This window comes from Zootermopsis nevadensis, unplaced genomic scaffold (assembly GCF_977971745.1).
Source record: "Zootermopsis nevadensis isolate Lab colony 2312 unplaced genomic scaffold, Znev_1.0 Znev_ptg000001l, whole genome shotgun sequence".
Lineage (NCBI taxonomy): Eukaryota > Metazoa > Arthropoda > Insecta > Blattodea > Termopsidae > Zootermopsis > Zootermopsis nevadensis.
In genome coordinates this window covers 6,126,700-6,144,931 of record NW_028259133.1, presented here as the reverse complement: position 1 = coordinate 6,144,931, position 18,232 = coordinate 6,126,700, and the positions used below count along the sequence as shown (strand labels likewise).

Here is an 18,232-nt window from a genome sequence, read left to right as displayed (position 1 = left end):
TTTACAAAATATTTTCATTCTCAATCCTACACCACACATTCACCCTAAAGATGACAAATGTAGTGTTTGTTGAAACATTGAAACACTTTAACGCATGACACGGGTAAAGCCTAAAAGTTTAAGTTGTGAAATAAACATATTGCATTTAATTTCATTATTATAAGAATAAATTTTGCGAACTTTTATTTTAACACATATACCATGTTTTCATAATGCATATTTATGATCAGTACATTAAACTGTAAATATGCAATGTTAAGGAACTCTGTAAAATGTACTTTGCTGCAATAGTATGTTTATGTTCAAAATGTGCTCACTGTATTTATCATCATATGAACTTCACAATTACCGAATACAGTGAAACCTCTATCCATCGTTCCCGGAACTATCGTTTTCCCAGATGCATCGTCCGTTTTGTTCAGTCCCGAATACATCCCATATAAAATAATGTTACATTTTCCCGCTTCTATAGTTCCTCGAACTATCGTTTTATCGCATCGATCGTTCAAAAATCTTAGTCCCGGCCCACAATTTTCCCGCAATGATCGTTTCTGAGAATTTAAAATGCTGGGTTTTGAGATAAATTATTACCGAAAGACGCACAATGTTTTTGGAATACGCAGTAGCGGTAACCTGTTATGTCGCCCAACCAGCACAGATTCTTTTGGAATGAGGGGTCAGCAGTGCAGGGGTGATAGTTGGAGAGAATGGCGGTGCCCATTGTCAGAAATTTTACGATTTTAATTTGGGTGCACTCATATTTCGTTCCAGCGATGCCAGATGGCATGTGCAGTGTGAATTTCTTCACAAATGCTTTTATTATAAGTACAAAGGAAAGGCTGGCGGCACTTTTCATTCTTCTGGTTCATCTCGTTTCCAGCGGTTCAGGGTCTTCTACAGCTACGTTTCGTTGATTTCGGCAGTAATAGTATTTCCATTCTTCCTGTTATTGTCCGCAAAGGGGGTTGGAGTGGTGAGGAAGAGGAAGACGACGAATGCGAGCCCGAAGCTTTGCCGAGTTTTGCCGAAGCGCACGCTGCATTGGCGAAAGTGAAGTCGTTCTTTTATGCGCTTAATATTAGTGAACGTGACGAGGAAAACATTTTGAACGTGGAAAGGGCTCTGTTTGGCCTAAAACGTAAAGTTTCGACAAACCAGTTGTCCATTAAAGACTTTTTTGGTAAAAAGAAGTAACTTTGAAAGAGAAACATTGTTTTTTTTTAAATTTTTAATGCTTTCCCGCATCTATCGTTTTCCCGCATTCATCGTTTTTATTTCCCACCCCCGCCGAAAACGATGCATCGAGGTTTCACTGTACTTGAAAACACATGGAATGATCATATGTATGTCTTCCAAGTCACTGGGGCACCACATACTTAGAAACGCGTGTAAATAGTGTATTTTCCAAAAGACAGGTTATTATTGAACATAAGTTATGCCCGTATTTTGTAACAGAGAATGTATTTTGAATTATCTGTAATAATTTGCAGCATTTTTATGAAGTTTCAGCAGTGTAATTTTCCTAACCTACATGTAAGTTGCACATCCATTTTTTGACTGAAATTTTTATTGATTTGTGGTTTATCGAAGAACACATTTTCATTTGCTTAGGTTATTGCATCCGATGATAGGATGATTGGTAATGAACTGGAAAGGATGTGGAAGAAATGGTCATGGCATAAAAGATGGTAATACCCCCAATATTTTCCTTAAGAACTGAGAAAAACCAAGATAAACCTCAGTCATGACAGCTGAACTGTGGACTGAGATTTGAACACAAGGCATGAGTACTGACCACTTAGCTATCACATTTTGTTCATGAGATGAACCCATATTTTTAGTATATGGGATGTGAAAAACCCACTTTTCATTTTAGTTTGTAATTTAATAGTGCCCAATACTCTAAGATGGCAACAGGTACATTGTTTTTTAATCTTTACATTTTTAGATAAATGATAGGAGATCAAGATTGTGAACAAGACGGTAGCAAACAATTCTGTTTTATTCCTTGTGATTTGTGAATGTTACTGTTCCAAAGAAATTGAACTTTGCCACTTACCAAAGTATCTGTTAGCCATCTTTATATAATTATTTTGTTTTGCAGTGTGGTGATGTGGCATGAACATAGCCATAGGTTTCAGTGTGATATTTCCAGACTGGCTCCTTGTCCATAGTTTATTTTTTCTTGTTTATTAGTTGCAATTTTGGCCCTGATACGAGTGTCTAGAAAGATTTTCTCAGTCATTCCAGGTAGATGCTGGCATAGATCGTTAGAGTTGTAGTGATTACAGTTTGATTCTACATGAACTATTCAGTTGATGTATCATTAACCCAGGTATCAACAACTTAATTATTTTATTGCATAAGATGTATATTCTAACTAGATGGCTTACCAAACCCAAGGGTTCATCACCGAATTAACCAAAGCCCTCCACCAGACCCTGTCCTGGGCAAACAAAATCCATTCTCCTTCAACTCCTATCTCCCATAGATCATGTCTTAGATTATCCTCCCATCTATGTCTAGGTCTCCCCAGAGGTCTGTTCCCCTCAGGCTTCCCGACCAATACCCGGTGTACACCTCTTGCCCCTCCATGTGCCACATGCCCCACCTGTATCATTCTTCTTAACTTAATCAACCTGACAATACTTGGGGAGGAGTATAAATTGTTAATCTCATTATTGTGCAGCTTTCTCCATATCCCATCATCTTCTTTTCTAGGCCCAAATATCCTACTCAATGCCCTATTCTGAAACATCTGCAATCTATATTCCTCCTTCAGAGTGAAAGACCATGTTTCACACCCATACAAAGCAACAGGCAAAATTGTTGTTTAAGGTGTATATACTGTGTGCTTTAATTTTATATATTGTTTTTCTACAAATATTTATACTTCTTCTTTGACTGGGTGTTGTTAACAGTGTTCCAGACAGAGGTGGTGTGGGAGATAAGTTCTTTGAAGGTATGATCAATCTGAGTTTTCACAAGAAACTGAAAAAACGACTTCAGGATGCTACAGAACATTACCGAGCTAAGAGCATTGGTGATCAAACACAGGTAGAAGAAGGCGTGGAGGATCAGCTGGTAGACAAACAGCAGGAGATAAACACAGAGAAGAGGAGTTGGTATGCTGAATGTTCAAGGTAAGTACAGTATGAACTTTATAGAGTTTTCATTAACTGAAAATAATATATTTTCTATTTAGCCTGAGTACAGACTTCCATCTCCAAAATTTCTATACATTTATAATCATCATCATCATCATCTTCAGGGGTTGGGCCTTTTGGTCTGTTCTGATGCCAGGATTAGTCAAACTGGTCCCTCCACATTTATAATTATTTAGATTTTACTCTGTATAGCAGCAAGGGTTTTGTTTTAAAAATACAATTGTTCACATGAAGGTAATAGTGCCTTACATGGAAAAAAATATGAGCTAGGTTTGTGGCAGCAGCAGCAGCTTCTAATAACCTTGTTGAAAATAGTGTCAGAACAAAGCATTGTAGTGTTCTTAATTTCTGCTGTCATCTGTTTTTGTGTTTTGATTTTTCTCTGTTTTTTTTTTTTATGTACGTAACTGTAAAATTGTAATAGTGTTTGAAAACCAAGAGTACTTTGTGATGTTAGACTCTACAGGTAGTGGATTTTCTCTATTTTAAGATGCCATCAATTGGGAGATACCTTTGGTTCAGTAATAAGTTTTCAGGAAAGAGATGCTATATCAATTCCTAGACAACATTAAATGTAAGACACGCAAAACTCACCCCGATATCAGAAATTTTAAAATGTGCATCCTAAAATTGAGGATATATGGTATTTACTTTTAGTCTTCTTCGTATGTGTGCGATTACTTTGAGATCCTAATACTTGTGTCCAGCAAATTTTAATCATGTATAGTGTGCTGTCTTTCTTCTGTATTCATTCATAAGTACAGTGTTTGGTATTGAGTTATTAAGTTTTGTTGTTTTTTCTGGAAACAGGCTTTTTCGAACCTTTAGCCTTTGGTTGGAAGAGCCACGACTTCATGAACCGAGCCTATTTCTTCCTGCTTTGCCTCCTCAGTATAACTCCAGCAAGTTAGCAGCATTGTTGCAAGGAAATACGGTATGAGTGAATGATACTTCAGATCTTTATTTGTTTTTATCTATATTGTGGAACCCCAATTTTAATATTATCACTAGAAGTTTTTTCTCATTTCGTGGTGCATTTATTTGGCTTCATCCACATCATTTCACTGTTACATCTGTGGCATTGAAGGTGTATTACAGTTTAGTGTACAGTGTTATTGTTCCTCAAGGGAATTTTAAATGTGAATTGCTCTGTACTATTAAAAATGTTTGTTTCAATAAAAATATCAAGTATCACATACTGCCATAGAAAAATATTTCATAATAATGAATATTTCAGTGTACACAGTAAAGTCTTGTCCCCATTCAAAACAAATTTGTTCAGTTCAACAAAATTCTTTCAAAGTATTATTTAGAATGTGGTAACCCTTCCCAAGCAGAACCTGTACTGGCAGTGCAAGTAGTGTTTCAGAAATGTAAAAATACTGCTGTTTTCATTAAATTAGTGTTTTAAATGTGCACCAGATGCCACAAGCAACCTGACTCAATTTATCCTATTCTGGCCCAGACTAACCTTACTGAACCCACCCTAACTTGACCTAAACTAACTAAAGATTACCTAATCTAATCCATTCCAGCATAACCTAAGCTAACCCAGCTTTACTTTCCCAAACCATCCTATCCTAAGCTAACCTGAAGTAACTCAACCTGACTAAACCCAACATGACCCAACTTATCCTAACTCAGACCAACCTAATCCAACACAGTCCAACCTAAGCTATCCCAACTTAACCCAGCCCAACTTGCTAAAATGTAATCTATGTGAACATAACACAATTCAAACTAACCTAGCCTAAACCAGTGTATTGTAACCCATCCCTAGCCATCCAAACCTAACCCATTGTAACTAAATGTAACACATCCTATTGCAAACTAACCGAACTGAACCAAGTTGAACCCTACCTGACCCAATGTAATCAGTTCTAAGTGAACATAATGGAATATAACCACCTGCATATCATCATTTGTATGTCATATAAAGTATCTGAACCATATGTACTGTTGAAGAGTCTTTGTAACCTGTTGCCCTAATACCCATCAAAATTGACCCCATTTTCTCAAATCCCTGAAATAAAACAAAACAAAACAAAACAAAACAAAAGGCTTCAGAAGAGAAAGCTGCAGTAAGATTAGGTAGCCAGTTATAGAAGTTTGGTATTACAAATTTGGTGTTAACCTAATGATAGAACTGGGAGGAATTTGGAAAATGGGCATTTGTTTGTAAATCTGTTAATTTGTTGGCATTGTAATGGCATTTATTATCCATATTTAGGTTTTGTTTCTTTTATATATGAATTTAAACTTACGAATATTTTGAATTACATGTAGTTTAGTAATCTGAGTAAATTCATACACTGCTTTAACTTTGTGTGGTGCATCTGCTTTTTATAGACTCTGTGGTTAGAGTATATGGATTATCTTAAGGTCAGGGAAGACCAACAGGCAGCATCTCTGGAATGGGAAATGACCCATTTTAGAACTGACGATCCCAGGATGAAGATTCCATTGTTCACTAATCCGGAAGATACCAGCGAGCCTAATGACAGAATTTTGAAACGGTCAGTATTATAACTAAGCAACAAAAGATGTGTCTTTAATGTGTTACTTAGTGTAACAGCCTTTGTTTTGGGGTAGTATTAAGGGAAAGAATTCAAGAGGTTTTAAGGAAATATTCTGAAGACATATTTACTTAAACATTCTGTTCTACTTTGTTTATATAGTGTTCAAAGTGGGTTATGAGTCTCTCTTTGTACACTTTAGATGATAAATATTGTTCATAATCTTTCCTTATATAATTTTTATTATCTCATATTGGTTTCTTTAACATGTGCAAGTTTATCATATCTCTGTTTTATGTTTCATGTATCTGAAAAATATTGATTCAGTAGAAAGCATTTGAATAAAAATTTCCTTGTATATTTTCTATCGTCTAGTAAAATAATAAAATAGAAAACAACATTTCAGAGATGGGGCTCTATCTCCGTCTTCAGGTACCTACTCTGTTGGGCCCAATAGATAGAGCTAATCCCTATCTCCGGACTAGAGATAGTTTTCTATTTTATTATTTTACTAGACGATGGAAAATATCCTAGGAAATTTTTATTCAAATAACTCATCATCATCACAAACTTTTAGATTTGATATAGAAAGCATTTTATGAAAAGATATTTCTTTATTTTTTTCCATTATAGAAGTAGAGAATGAATAATACTTTAGTACAGTCACAATACTTAACATTGAAATATTTCACTGTGTTTTTGTAACTATATGTTGTGGACTCATTTCTGCAAACCTCCCTTCTACCTCTTCTGCATATCACCTATGTTATGGAACATTTGTTCTGTAAAAATTCTCAAGCCTCAAAAGAGAGTCATTTGTTAGTATCTAATTTTTGCACATAAAGAAACGTGGCAAGACATTTGTTTTGATTCGGTTATCAGATTGCTGCCAACGATATCACATATGTCAAAGGTGATATAAACTACTTTCAGTATTTATAGTAAGATCACTACAGTTTATACAGTGGTCACTTGCATTTTATGTGCATTGGTACTTTTGTCTCACTCTGTGTGGTGTGGTTAGATACTATGTTAATGGTGGTTTTCTGGGTCATGATGCTGTATAGTCATATAGATAGTTACTGACATGTCAGAGGATTATACTGCATCCCCCTACCCTGAAGATGGATGTGATGCATTCCTCAAGAATATGTGTAACTACCTACAAGACCACATTGTGATATCCTAGATCACTGCCATAAGTACTTAAAATGTTAGATGTATTAAGACTTATTGATGTAAGAATAAATGTTTGAGATAGTAGAAGAATTCACTTAAAATTTCTTTCAGAATTAAGTGTCGAATGATAATTTATTTGTTTGACTTAACTTTTTTTCAGTCTGCAGTCATATGATTCACCTGTACCTGCCCCACCCCTGTGGGCTGTGAAGCCAGTTATGCCTCTTGTCACAAATGACATGTTATACAATAGGAGTGCATTACTTGATGGTATTAAAACTTCCTTCAAAGCTCTTCTGGAATATGCCCAGTAAGTTTATACTGTAGCATTTAGTTTCACAGTAATTTATATTTTATATTTATTTCAGGAGGTGAAGGATGTATTTTTGTTTTGTTTCACTCAACACTTCTTCACTTTCCCTGTGGACAAATGATTCAAATGTAGTTTAATATATATATATCCTTGATGAAAGACTCTTGTGTTACAAGCTGCGTCAGGTGGCTGAATGGTGAATAAACCATATCTTCTGCCAATGTTTCGAGAACAATCTCTGCTCTCATCCTCAGGGCTGCTGCGTAGCAAATCTGATCCTTTGTATTGCGCTCGCCGATGGGAACTGGTGGTGGACGGCAGATAGTACCTATGCAGCAGCCCTGAGAATGAGAGCAGAGATCGTTCTCGAAACGTTGGAAGAAGATATGGTTTATTCACCATTCAGCCACCTGACACGGCTTGTAACCCAAGAGTCTTTCATCAACTTCAGTTGCCATGAAAGCTTCATTTTATATATAACCTTGTCAGATATCACTGTATACAGTGAATAATTACAATGCACTTGAACTGCCCCTGCTTACAAAAATACTTTTGATGTATAAATGAAAGTCAGTAGAAGGTTCCATCCATCATACACTGATGTATTCCTAATCCATGGTTGAGGATGAAATCCACATCAGCAGCAGCAGCAGCAGCAATGATGACAAGAAATATATTTTCTTTCAGTGTATGTATTGGAAGTAGGGTTAATTTACGGGGAAGCTGAGTATTTTTATATATTCCTTTCTGTGGGCAAAATGCATAGTTATTGAATGTCAGGTAGGAGGTGCACATATAATAGATTTCATATTTAAAACAAGCACTAATTATTGAAATAAATGGATTCCATTAATATAGACACTTTTAAAACACATCTTTCTAAATACTGTTTACTGGTAAAACAAGAGTGTTATAATTTTCTTGAAGTCATTTGTTTTTGAGAGTATCTGTTGGAACAATGTAACTAGCACATCAACTTCATTGACTCAGTTGTGTTAGGTCATGTGACTGTGTTATTGTTTTATGTTGAATCTGAAATTATTATACTTTTGTTAGATTCACATCCCTTTTGTGTAAGAAAATGTCAGCAGTAATGTATGAATTTCAGTTCCCTGAATTTATTTTTAAAATATGTGTCTGCTTAGTAATGGTTAATGGTAAAATAAAAGAATGCATGTTTTTTCTGTGCTCAAATCCCTTTTTGAAAGACATTGTCAAATTTTGAAAGAACTGAGTCAATTTTAATAACTTATATCCATTTATGGTGCATTCACAATGAAAGTTGCAAATTGCATCTGTTGCTTATTAGGGTCGTTATGCCTGTCCACATGTAACAACATGAGAATCGCTAAATGGGTTTTCTTTAAATTTGATATTGGATAGTTTTAGTAAAACCTGTAGTCAGATTCCACTTTCAGTTCAAATCACACAACAATAACTCACAGTTTACATGAAGACTTGCATGCATTTCTGTACACAGCTCTCAAAATATTCGTTGTAGTGAAAAATGAATCAAACAAGTTGTAGAGAAAAATAAAACATTTTATGCCCAGCACACTTTGTAAGTCATACAATTTTTGGGATGTTTAAACAAGGTTTTTTATACTGTGCCATGTTGTAATTTGAGAACTACTGGATTGATTTTGTTAATAATTTATATTGGATGTATTTCTTAAATTGTTGAACCCCGCTTTTATATAATACTAATTTGTAGTGAAACAACACAGTATCATCATATATCTTGGGCTCAGTCCCCTGAGAGCATTCTTGCTGTAGCTCTTCTGTAGTTGAAACTCTGGTTAAATGTATGGTTTATGATACTGATTGTATTGAAACAAAAGAAAATCAAATGCTTGACTCTTGGATATATATATATAATTTAAATTCATCTGTAAGATATGCAGAGGTATTATACAGATTTCAGTGACTGATTGCATTAGTAGACTGTGGCCAAATAATAAATAAAACTGGGAAAAGTAATATCACCATACTGTTAGCTTCTGACAGTGTTAAATAAACCATAATTAAACTACAGTATCGTGAGGACAAGGATGAAGATGGTTCTTGAAACGTTGGTGTTTTCTCCATTAAACCATCTTACATAGCTGGTAGCCCAAGAAGAATTTATCGTGGTTCACTTGATGTTAGTATGAGGCATACTGGGTGTATATGTTTTCTTTTTAGGCATTTGTGCTTAACAGTTCTAAAGTGAATGCGTTACTGAGAGATTGGGAAATATATGCACATTTGTATTGCAGAATCTACTCCTTGCGTGTGTCAGAACACACAGCTTTAGACTGCAACTTTCTGGAGCTGGTGCCCCTGTTATATCGAGATGTTGAACTAGAGGTTGTACTGCATGCAGCCTGTGATAGTGAGCCTCATACAAGGAGAGGAAACACAACCAACTGCGCTGGTCCTGCAGCTATTCGACTCAAGGTGAGGCAGGACTTCTTTCTTGTAATTCATTCAAGGCATGGAGATAGGGAGATAGAATGATTAGTTGTGACTCTAAAGCAGAAGTAACTTTATCTATCACTTTATTGGATCATAATACTGCCTTTGATCTCATTCTGAATAGGCCAAAACTTAGTGCTAATTTCATATGTGGTTATCCTTTTCCAGGAATTTTATAATCTTTCTTGATTCCTGTAAATGTTCTCCTTTTGTGTGTAATATTTACATCACCCTGTCCCATTGACCTGTAATGAGAGGTATTTTATACTCTAGTCCTCCATTTTTAACCCTGCATCAAATTTAGCCTTGTGGTAACATCAGTGCATATTTTTTTCCATTAGGTGTGTGAAGCGCGAATAAATGTAGGCACTGACCATCTCATTGAGCAGAATCGTGAAGAATTTGAGGGTCTGCTGTGTCGTGCTATGCAGCCCCCACCTCAGAAAGTTTGTGCCGGCAGTGTTTACATCGAACATGTTATAATGTATGTACTGCCAGTTATCACAGCTCTTTATTACAGATTAAGTTTACTACATTATATCTTGCTACTTATACTTATGAATGTTTCAGGCTCCTGGAAAGTGAATTTCAGAAGCATGAATCAAATAGGAATACAGGCAGTGCAATGAAACTTCATGATGTAGGTGTTTCACTTTTTTATCTCATTATTATGCTTTACAATGATGAATCAGCATTTTATCCACCATCGAAACAGCTGCTTACAACATGCATTGAAACTCTGGGTCAGGTGAGTATAATGTGTTTCAGAGTGGATGACTAGAATACAAGAACCTTGAAAGAAACAGTTCTTTACATCTATTTTTTTCTCATTTCATAATCAGGATAATTCAGCTTACTGATGAATATTTTATGGTCATTTGTTATCCCAGATTGAGACATTCCGTACGTTTAATACAAATTCACAATCAAGACAGACTGTATTTTAATGCTAGAATAAATATTTGCATGCCATGTAAATGTTGGCTGTTTTCTGGGTTGTTGCGCCTTGTAATCTGGTAGAAGTTTACTGACATTTCAGAGGTCCTTGCTGCCCCCATCATCAGGGCGATGATGTGGTAGCAGCAAGGACCTCTGAAACGTCAGTAAACTTCTACCAGACTGCACCACAAAACAACCCAGAAGATAACCATCTTCAGACTCACCACCATGAAAACTTCAACTCCAACATATAAATGTTTCTTCTTAAATCACTTATTGTAGTTGATGGCTGTAAATGTAAATAAACTACTGCAAGCTACAGTGAACTTTTGTTCTTTTCAAAAGCAAGAGGGAAGGAAGTAGGAGAGTTATTGTAATTACAAATACAGTGAAACCTCGATGCATCGTTTTCGGCGGGGGTGGGAAATAAAAACGATAGATGCGGGAAAGCATTAAAAATTTAAAAAAAAAACAATGTTTCTCTTTCAAAGTTACTTCTTTTTACCAAAAAAGTCTTTAATGGACAACTGGTTTGTCGAAACTTTACGTTTTAGACCAAACAGAGTACTTTCCACGTTCAAAATGTTTTCCTCGTCACGTTCGCTAATATTATGGGCATAAAAGAACGACTTCACTTTTGCCAATGCAGCGTGTGCTTCGGCAAAACTCGGCACAGCTTCGGGCTCGCATTCGTCTTCCTCACCGCTCCCACCCCCTTCGCGATCGTCACACAACTCATCAATCGTGTCGACTCCGCATGTAGCAAGCTCGCTGTCTACTGCCGCGTTAGTCACCAAATTTAACCACGTCTTTCACGGCGCCAAATCTATTCCAGTCTTCGTGAAAGCCATCATGCTCATCCACACTGACGTTAGAGTCTGCTTCTGCGCGAAGTTCACACCCGTAGCCACCTTTGTGAAAACAATTCAGAACAGTTGGTTGGGAGACATGCCGCCAAGCTGCCACTGTGAAATGAATTGCTTGTAGCACGTCAGTTTTCATGTTGACATCCTTCCCAGCATCCATTGCACATACAGCTGTTTGCACAAGGCGCTTTCTATACAACTGCTTGAAAGATTTTATGATGCCCAAATCAAGCGGTTGCAAGACGCTCGTGCAATTTGCTGGATACTGCACGACTTTCACATTTCGTAGAAATGTCGTGTCCTTCGGATGAGCGGCACAATTATCAACAAACAGCAAAATCTTTCTGCCTTGTGCGCCCATGGAGGCATCCAGAGAACTTAAAAACGCCGTAAAGATGTCTGTTGTCATCCAAGCCTTTTTGTTGGCGTGATATTTCACCGGAAGTTTTTTCATGTTTTTGAAACAACGCGGTTTTCGTGATTTTCCAACTACAATCGGAACCCGTTTGTCACTACCGTCACTGTTAACACACAGAAGAACAGTAATTCGGTGTTTTGCACGTATTCCCCCGTGGCAAGATTCACCTTTCAATGCCAGAGTCCTATCCGGGAGGGCGTTGTAGAAAAGTCCGGTCTCATCCGCATTATAAATGTCCCGCGGCTCATATCCCTCCAGCAGTGTTGGCAGTCTCTCGAGCCACAGCTCCGTTACTTCCACATCCACAGCAGCACTTTCGCCGGCTAACTTCTTGTAGACCATACCATGTCGTTCTTTAAACCTACTAATCCAGCCATTCGACGCTGCAAAATTTTCAATATTCAGTCTTGCGGCTATCGTCTTGGCTTTTTCCCGCAAGATGTTGCCATCAACAGGAATTCCTGAGGCCCGCGATTGCTGGTACCAAGTGAAGAGGACACTTTCTAGCTCACTGAAAGTTGATTTTCTTCCGGATTTCCTTTTTTTGCATGAATTACCGCACTTGTCAGTTTGTTTTCGGATTTCTTTCTTCTTTGCAACTATTGAATTTAAAGTAGATGGTGCTAATCCAAGGCGTTTAGCAATGTCGATTCTTTTTTCAAATGGATTCTTCTCCACTTCTTCTATGATTTTTAATCTTTCTTGAAGAGTTCTGACTTGCTTTAGTGGGCGAGACATGGTACAGGAATAATAACAAAATAATTAACAGGAGTAAGAGGAATAACAAAATATTTACGGGAACAACAACAAAAGTATAGACTGGAACAATAACAGGAAGAATGGAAGTACTGTTACTGCCGAACACGACGAAACGTAGCCGTAGAAGACACTGAACCACTGGAAACGAGATAAACCAGAAGAATGAAAAGTGCCGCCAGCCTTTCCTTTGTACTTATAATAAAAGCATTTGTGAAGAAATTCAAACTGCACATGCCATTTGGCATCGCTGGAACGAAATATGAGTGCACCCTAATTAAAATCGTAAAATTTCTGACAATGAGCACCGCCATTCACTCCAACTATCACCCCTGCACCGCTGACCCCTCATTCCAAAAGGATCTGTGCTGGTTGGGCGACATAACAGGTTACCGCTACTGTGTATTCCAAAAACATTGTGCGTCTTTCGGTATTAATTTATCTCAAAACCCAGCATTTTAATTTCTCAGAAACGATCATTGCGGGAAAATTGTTGGCCGGGACTAAGATTTTTGAACGATCGATGCGATAAAACGATAGTTCGAGGAACGATAGAAGCGGGAAAATGTAACATTATTTTATATGGGATGTATTCGGGACCGAACAAAACGGACGATGCATCCGGGAAAACGATAGTTCCGGGAACGATAGATAGAGGTTTCACTGTAATAATTTACTGGACCCTTAAAACAATTACTGTTGGTATGTTGTGTTACACGAACTGGTACTTGTGTGGAATTATTCTTGATAGAACAAAAAATATGCAGTATATCACCAAATATTCACACTGTTGCAGCAGTAGTAGTGAGTGAGAAAGTGAGTATCATGGTTCATCAAATGTAATTCTGTGTTATTTGCTTACATATTGTGTGATCTGCACAACCTTGCAGGCTTTCAAGGTAAATTGATGAGGCACTTTACTGTCTCAGAAACATGACAGGTCTGACATGGAAGTTTAAATATCTGAAATTAAAGAACTTTCCCGTAGATTTTATTATCAGTATTTTATTTGCTTGGTTTTTCCTGTGTTTTATGAAAACATGGTTTGTAACAAAATTTAATGAATATATTATACCAATAAACCCCTCCCCAGTAGGATGTAGCCAGTTTTATGGAGAACTTTTTTTACTGTTTTGGAGGCCAAGTAGACAGTGATACTTTCAATGATGGGACATTTTAATAATTTGTTGTATAAACCACATACCAAAATTTTATTACAGAATTTGTGTAAAAAAGAAAATGTGTTTGAAATATTATAATAAGATAAATTACACAAACAAACTGTGAATCCAACAAGATTTATTAAAATTTTACATGTACATAATTTCTAGTTCCTGTTATAAATCAAGCATTTAAAGCATATTTAAATGGTTTTACTACTTTTCATTTCCTTATATGTTTGTCATTGTAGGTGTTTGTTTGTGGAGATGAGAGTCAATGCATGAGATTACTGGGAACAATAATTCAGCAGCCACATCTAGGTGGCATTTTGGGCCCGCACTTTACCCCTTCTGTTGCTAGCACACCAACATTCCTGCAGATGTACAAGACTGTAGTGGAAACAGTATATCAGCAGCCTGCAGAACTCAGCTTTGTCCTTTTATCGAAGGTGCGTATGTTGGCGAATGATGCATACAATAAAGAGAAGGCCTGGTAGAGTTGTTGTCTCCGGTTAAATGGTTACTAGTGCGTAAGGGGATTGTGGCAGTGCTGGTTCTCTGGGATAGAGATTAAAAATAACAACTTGCTTCTTTTTATTGAAGTATGAGGTCAAAAATGTGTCAATCTGCATATCTTTGTCTCCTGTTTATGTTGCTTATAAACACTAATAATGTCATAATTTTATCTTGTTAAACTTTGTATACTCTAATTTACCAGAGGCCAGTAATTTGTATGCTCTTCAATTTTTTTTGTATGAAGGGTTTACTGTGCTTGAAACATGTTAGTGATTTAGTATATATATGACTTTCTGTTTCTTAGTTTGATGTTGCACAGTGGCTTTTGACTCGGAAACCTAGACTCAGTGAGCGATCACAGTTTATTGAACTTGTGGGGAAGGCACTTACCACAGCTGGCCTGAACCCAGATGATGAGAAGCTCATATTGCATGAGGTAAGCGGCAAGTGAAGTCACTGAGTTGTTTACATTGCATATGTGCCATAACTTGATATGGCAACTCCTTGTGTTCTTGTACTAAGTCTGATGGATGGGCATGATCAAACACCAGGCAGCTACCCCATGATTTCAGTTCACTGATTTTTTCAGGCAGTCTTTTACTTGTTGCTTCTAATTGGTGCCAACAAAATATTTATCATGAGCTGAAAATGTCTTTGTTCTGTCACTGTATTATCTAGTAAGTCATGGAAGATTATGTTTGTTACTCGGGAGAAAAGTTTTGACCTTGGCATTGCAGGCATATGTAGGGAGAAAATATGGAGCTTGCAAAAATATAAGGCTTTAACTTTGCATAATATCTCTCTCTGTTGTTTCATCTGATCTGTTTCGCTGTTGCAACTGGCACATTATAACAGTTTGCTGTTTTTTCATCTGCATGTCAAATAGGCGAAGTCAGACTCTTCTCCACTGTTTCTTGTTAACACTATTGATTCACATGATTTATTATCTCCCTAGCTTTATCATGGATGATTTCACCTTTCTTTGGACTGTTGGCCATTTATGAAGTGTTCAGTTTATACTACAAACAAATATAAAACAGAAAATTAATTTGAATTAACTGTAGATATCTGTCTTCTGGGTTGTTGCACTGTGTAATCTGGCAGAAGTTTACCAACGTTTCAGAGGTCCTTGCTGCCAAATTTGCATATCCATCCATAATCATGCTCCATCATCAGGGCGATTGCAATTGCTGTGATGATGGAGGCAGCAAGGATCTCTGAAATGTCGGTAAAATTCTACCAGATTACACAGCGCAACAACCCAGAAGACAGCCATCTTCAGACTCAGTGCCGTGAAAACCCGAAATCCTGTTTGGATTAACTTGCATATAGAAACTTGACCGGATTATGCCGGTGATTTTTTTTCCCCCAACTGGAATACATTGATTTCTAGCCACAGATTTACTGCAGTTGGACTCTGCGTGGGTCTGCACTGCTAAGATCTAAGATTTTTTCCTGAGTAATGAATAGTAGTTCTGAAGTATTAATATTTTAGGTAAGAACCTCACTAAATTCATTGAAAGGTGAAGAATATTTGGGAAGATGGTATTTCACAGTGCACAAGACAGATTAGACTTATTTGGTCTGACAAATGTGCATTATTAGTGCTTATACACCCAAATGTAACTGTACGCATATCACTGGGTTTAGCAACATCAGCATTATGCCTTTCTGGCATGACATACAGCCCATTATTTTATGTTGCTAGACCAAGTATCTGTCATTATGCAAATATGTCAATATGCCCTTCTGGCACGATGTCCTCGATATTAATACAAGGTTAAACTTTTTTCTTAGGTGTTCTGCAGACATATCCGCCAATTGCTGCTTCATGACTTTCCTGAACATTATGGCGAGGTGCTTAACTTGGTACTGCGAGGTAGTGAAACCCAGAATTTGTCTGTAGATGTGTGGTTTGACATCCTTAATGCCCTCATGTCAGGGGAGTGTGGGAATGTGGCTCCACCAAGAAGGCTGAGATCGGGACAGAACCTAGGCAAGGTGAAAGAGGAGGCTCGGAATTATGCCACTGAACAGAAGATGCTCACATATCAGGAGGTGAGGAAGTAAAACCAGCTGACTAACTGCAGAGTCCTTAAGAAGCTGATGATACCCATCCAGCAAATCAAATTCCTCATATTTAATGGAACCTGGTTCATCATTTTTATAGGATCCTACCAATGGCCACCATCCTGAGCCAGATGAATCCAGGCCACATTCTCCCACTATTTTTCTCACATCCATTTAAATATTATCCTTCCATCTACATCTAGATCTTCCAAGTGAACTGTTCCCTTCATATTTAGGAAAGGTTGCAGTATGGTTTTTGGCATAGAGAAACAGTACAAAATATTTCAGTAATAGTAAACATACAGTAATTGTTTCACAGAAGAATAGATGAATGAAACTTCATGAAATAAAAAGAAGTAAAATTACTTTCTTTAGAAGGTTGCATCATTGTCAGTGTTTCAGCAATACTACTCAGATGAGTATTTGTTTATGTTGTTTATTTAGTGACACTTTTTAGTAGCATAAAATGAAAGGATGATTATGAATAATGAATTGGCGAGGGTGTGGAAGGAAGCAGTTATGGCCTAATTTTAGGTATTATCTCAGCAGTTGCCTGGAGGGACTGAGGAAAACTATGTAGAACATCAGTCAGGATAGCCAGTCCCTGGGCTGTGATTTGAACCTGGGACCTCCCAAATACAAAGTAGGGGTGATAACCACTCAACCATAACATTTTGATGAGTAGTAGCAGAAGCTGGTGTTGCGTCTTCATCTTTCAGTTTCTTTTTTGCTTTCTCATTTTAAAGGTCTTCATGTTCAGGTACAGTGTGACCACTTCACTTGAAATAATACTTTCCTCAGGACCAGCATACGGTGCGATGTGTGCAATGTGATTGGTTGTTGTGGAATCGTTAAAGCCAGTGTGTTTTGAACATGAACATTTTGAAAATCTGACTGGTACTTGAGGGGTGGGTAATTGATAAACTTTGGTGCGGCTTATAAATGCCAGCTTCTATACACAGTCATATATCTGCATAAATATGGTAGTGAAGTGTGGAGAAACAATTGTAAATGTTACATGTATTTGATTCAAACATATGATTTTTAGCTTTGTGATGTTCTCATCAGTTGTGAGTCTGTTGAATTTTAATGAAAATTATCTGGATCAGAAATATTTTAAATGGTAAAATGTTAGGCTTTTCACTGCAACATTAGTAAGTTCTGTGATGGCTGTCCCAGTGATGTATTACTTTTAGTAATTTCTTCACATTTAATCAATTTAGATTCACTTGTATATTTAAGTTCACTATCATTGTCCATAAAATTGACATCTGACTTTGTTTCCATAAAAGAGACTATAAAATATCTTCACGTATATGAACTACATAGATCACTACTGCTGTGATGTGAGCAATAGGTTGGGAGTTGGTGGTTACAGTTGCTCATTTTTATACTATCTTGTGGCCAGAATGTGAACTACCATAGCTCAGACTATAAATATTGGGGATAAGTTTTGAAATGTACAGAGTATCTATAACCTGCACAGTAAGACTGCAAATTTGTAACTTAGTGTTCTTCATCAAAAGGGCGAAACAGTTGGATGGAATCAAATACTCTCAGTGACTGCCTCAGCTTGCAGACCAAGCTGTCATAACAGAACTTGTAATATCGTTTATGTAGCAGAAGAATTGAACCTTATGACTAGTGTTAAGCACTGTGTTTGTAGGTTGACTCTACCACTATAATTAAAATTCTGAAGTTAATAGGCACAGTTGATCTAAAGCAAAGTTAGAGAAGGTGATTGGAAGAGGTGTAGAGTAAGAACCCTCATGTAATAATTCATATTCCTGGACCTCATTATCTTCACAGGTTATAACATATGTAACAGTATTGAATGTTGAAATTTGTGGTTTTTACAGCTGTGAAATTGTAGAT

General features: G+C 36.9%; 1 protein-coding gene across 7 annotated transcripts in view; it reads left to right on the top strand.

Annotated features, from left to right (window-relative positions):
• The window catches only part of Epg5 (ectopic P-granules autophagy protein 5), an 82,818-nt gene that overhangs the window by 26,045 nt on the left and 38,541 nt on the right, over window positions 1-18,232 (top strand). For all 7 annotated transcript variants that reach the window (XM_087358827.1, XM_087358769.1, XM_087358873.1 and 4 more), the window contains 10 exons: window positions 2,922-3,143; window positions 3,978-4,101; window positions 5,517-5,683; window positions 7,023-7,172; window positions 9,434-9,614; window positions 9,974-10,116; window positions 10,203-10,380; window positions 14,023-14,220; window positions 14,592-14,723; window positions 16,085-16,345. In XM_087358827.1, the coding sequence (XP_087214953.1) occupies window positions 2,922-3,143; window positions 3,978-4,101; window positions 5,517-5,683; window positions 7,023-7,172; window positions 9,434-9,614; window positions 9,974-10,116; window positions 10,203-10,380; window positions 14,023-14,220; window positions 14,592-14,723; window positions 16,085-16,345 (1,756 nt within the window). The remainder of the gene's footprint in view (window positions 1-2,921; window positions 3,144-3,977; window positions 4,102-5,516; window positions 5,684-7,022; window positions 7,173-9,433; window positions 9,615-9,973; window positions 10,117-10,202; window positions 10,381-14,022; window positions 14,221-14,591; window positions 14,724-16,084; window positions 16,346-18,232) is intronic.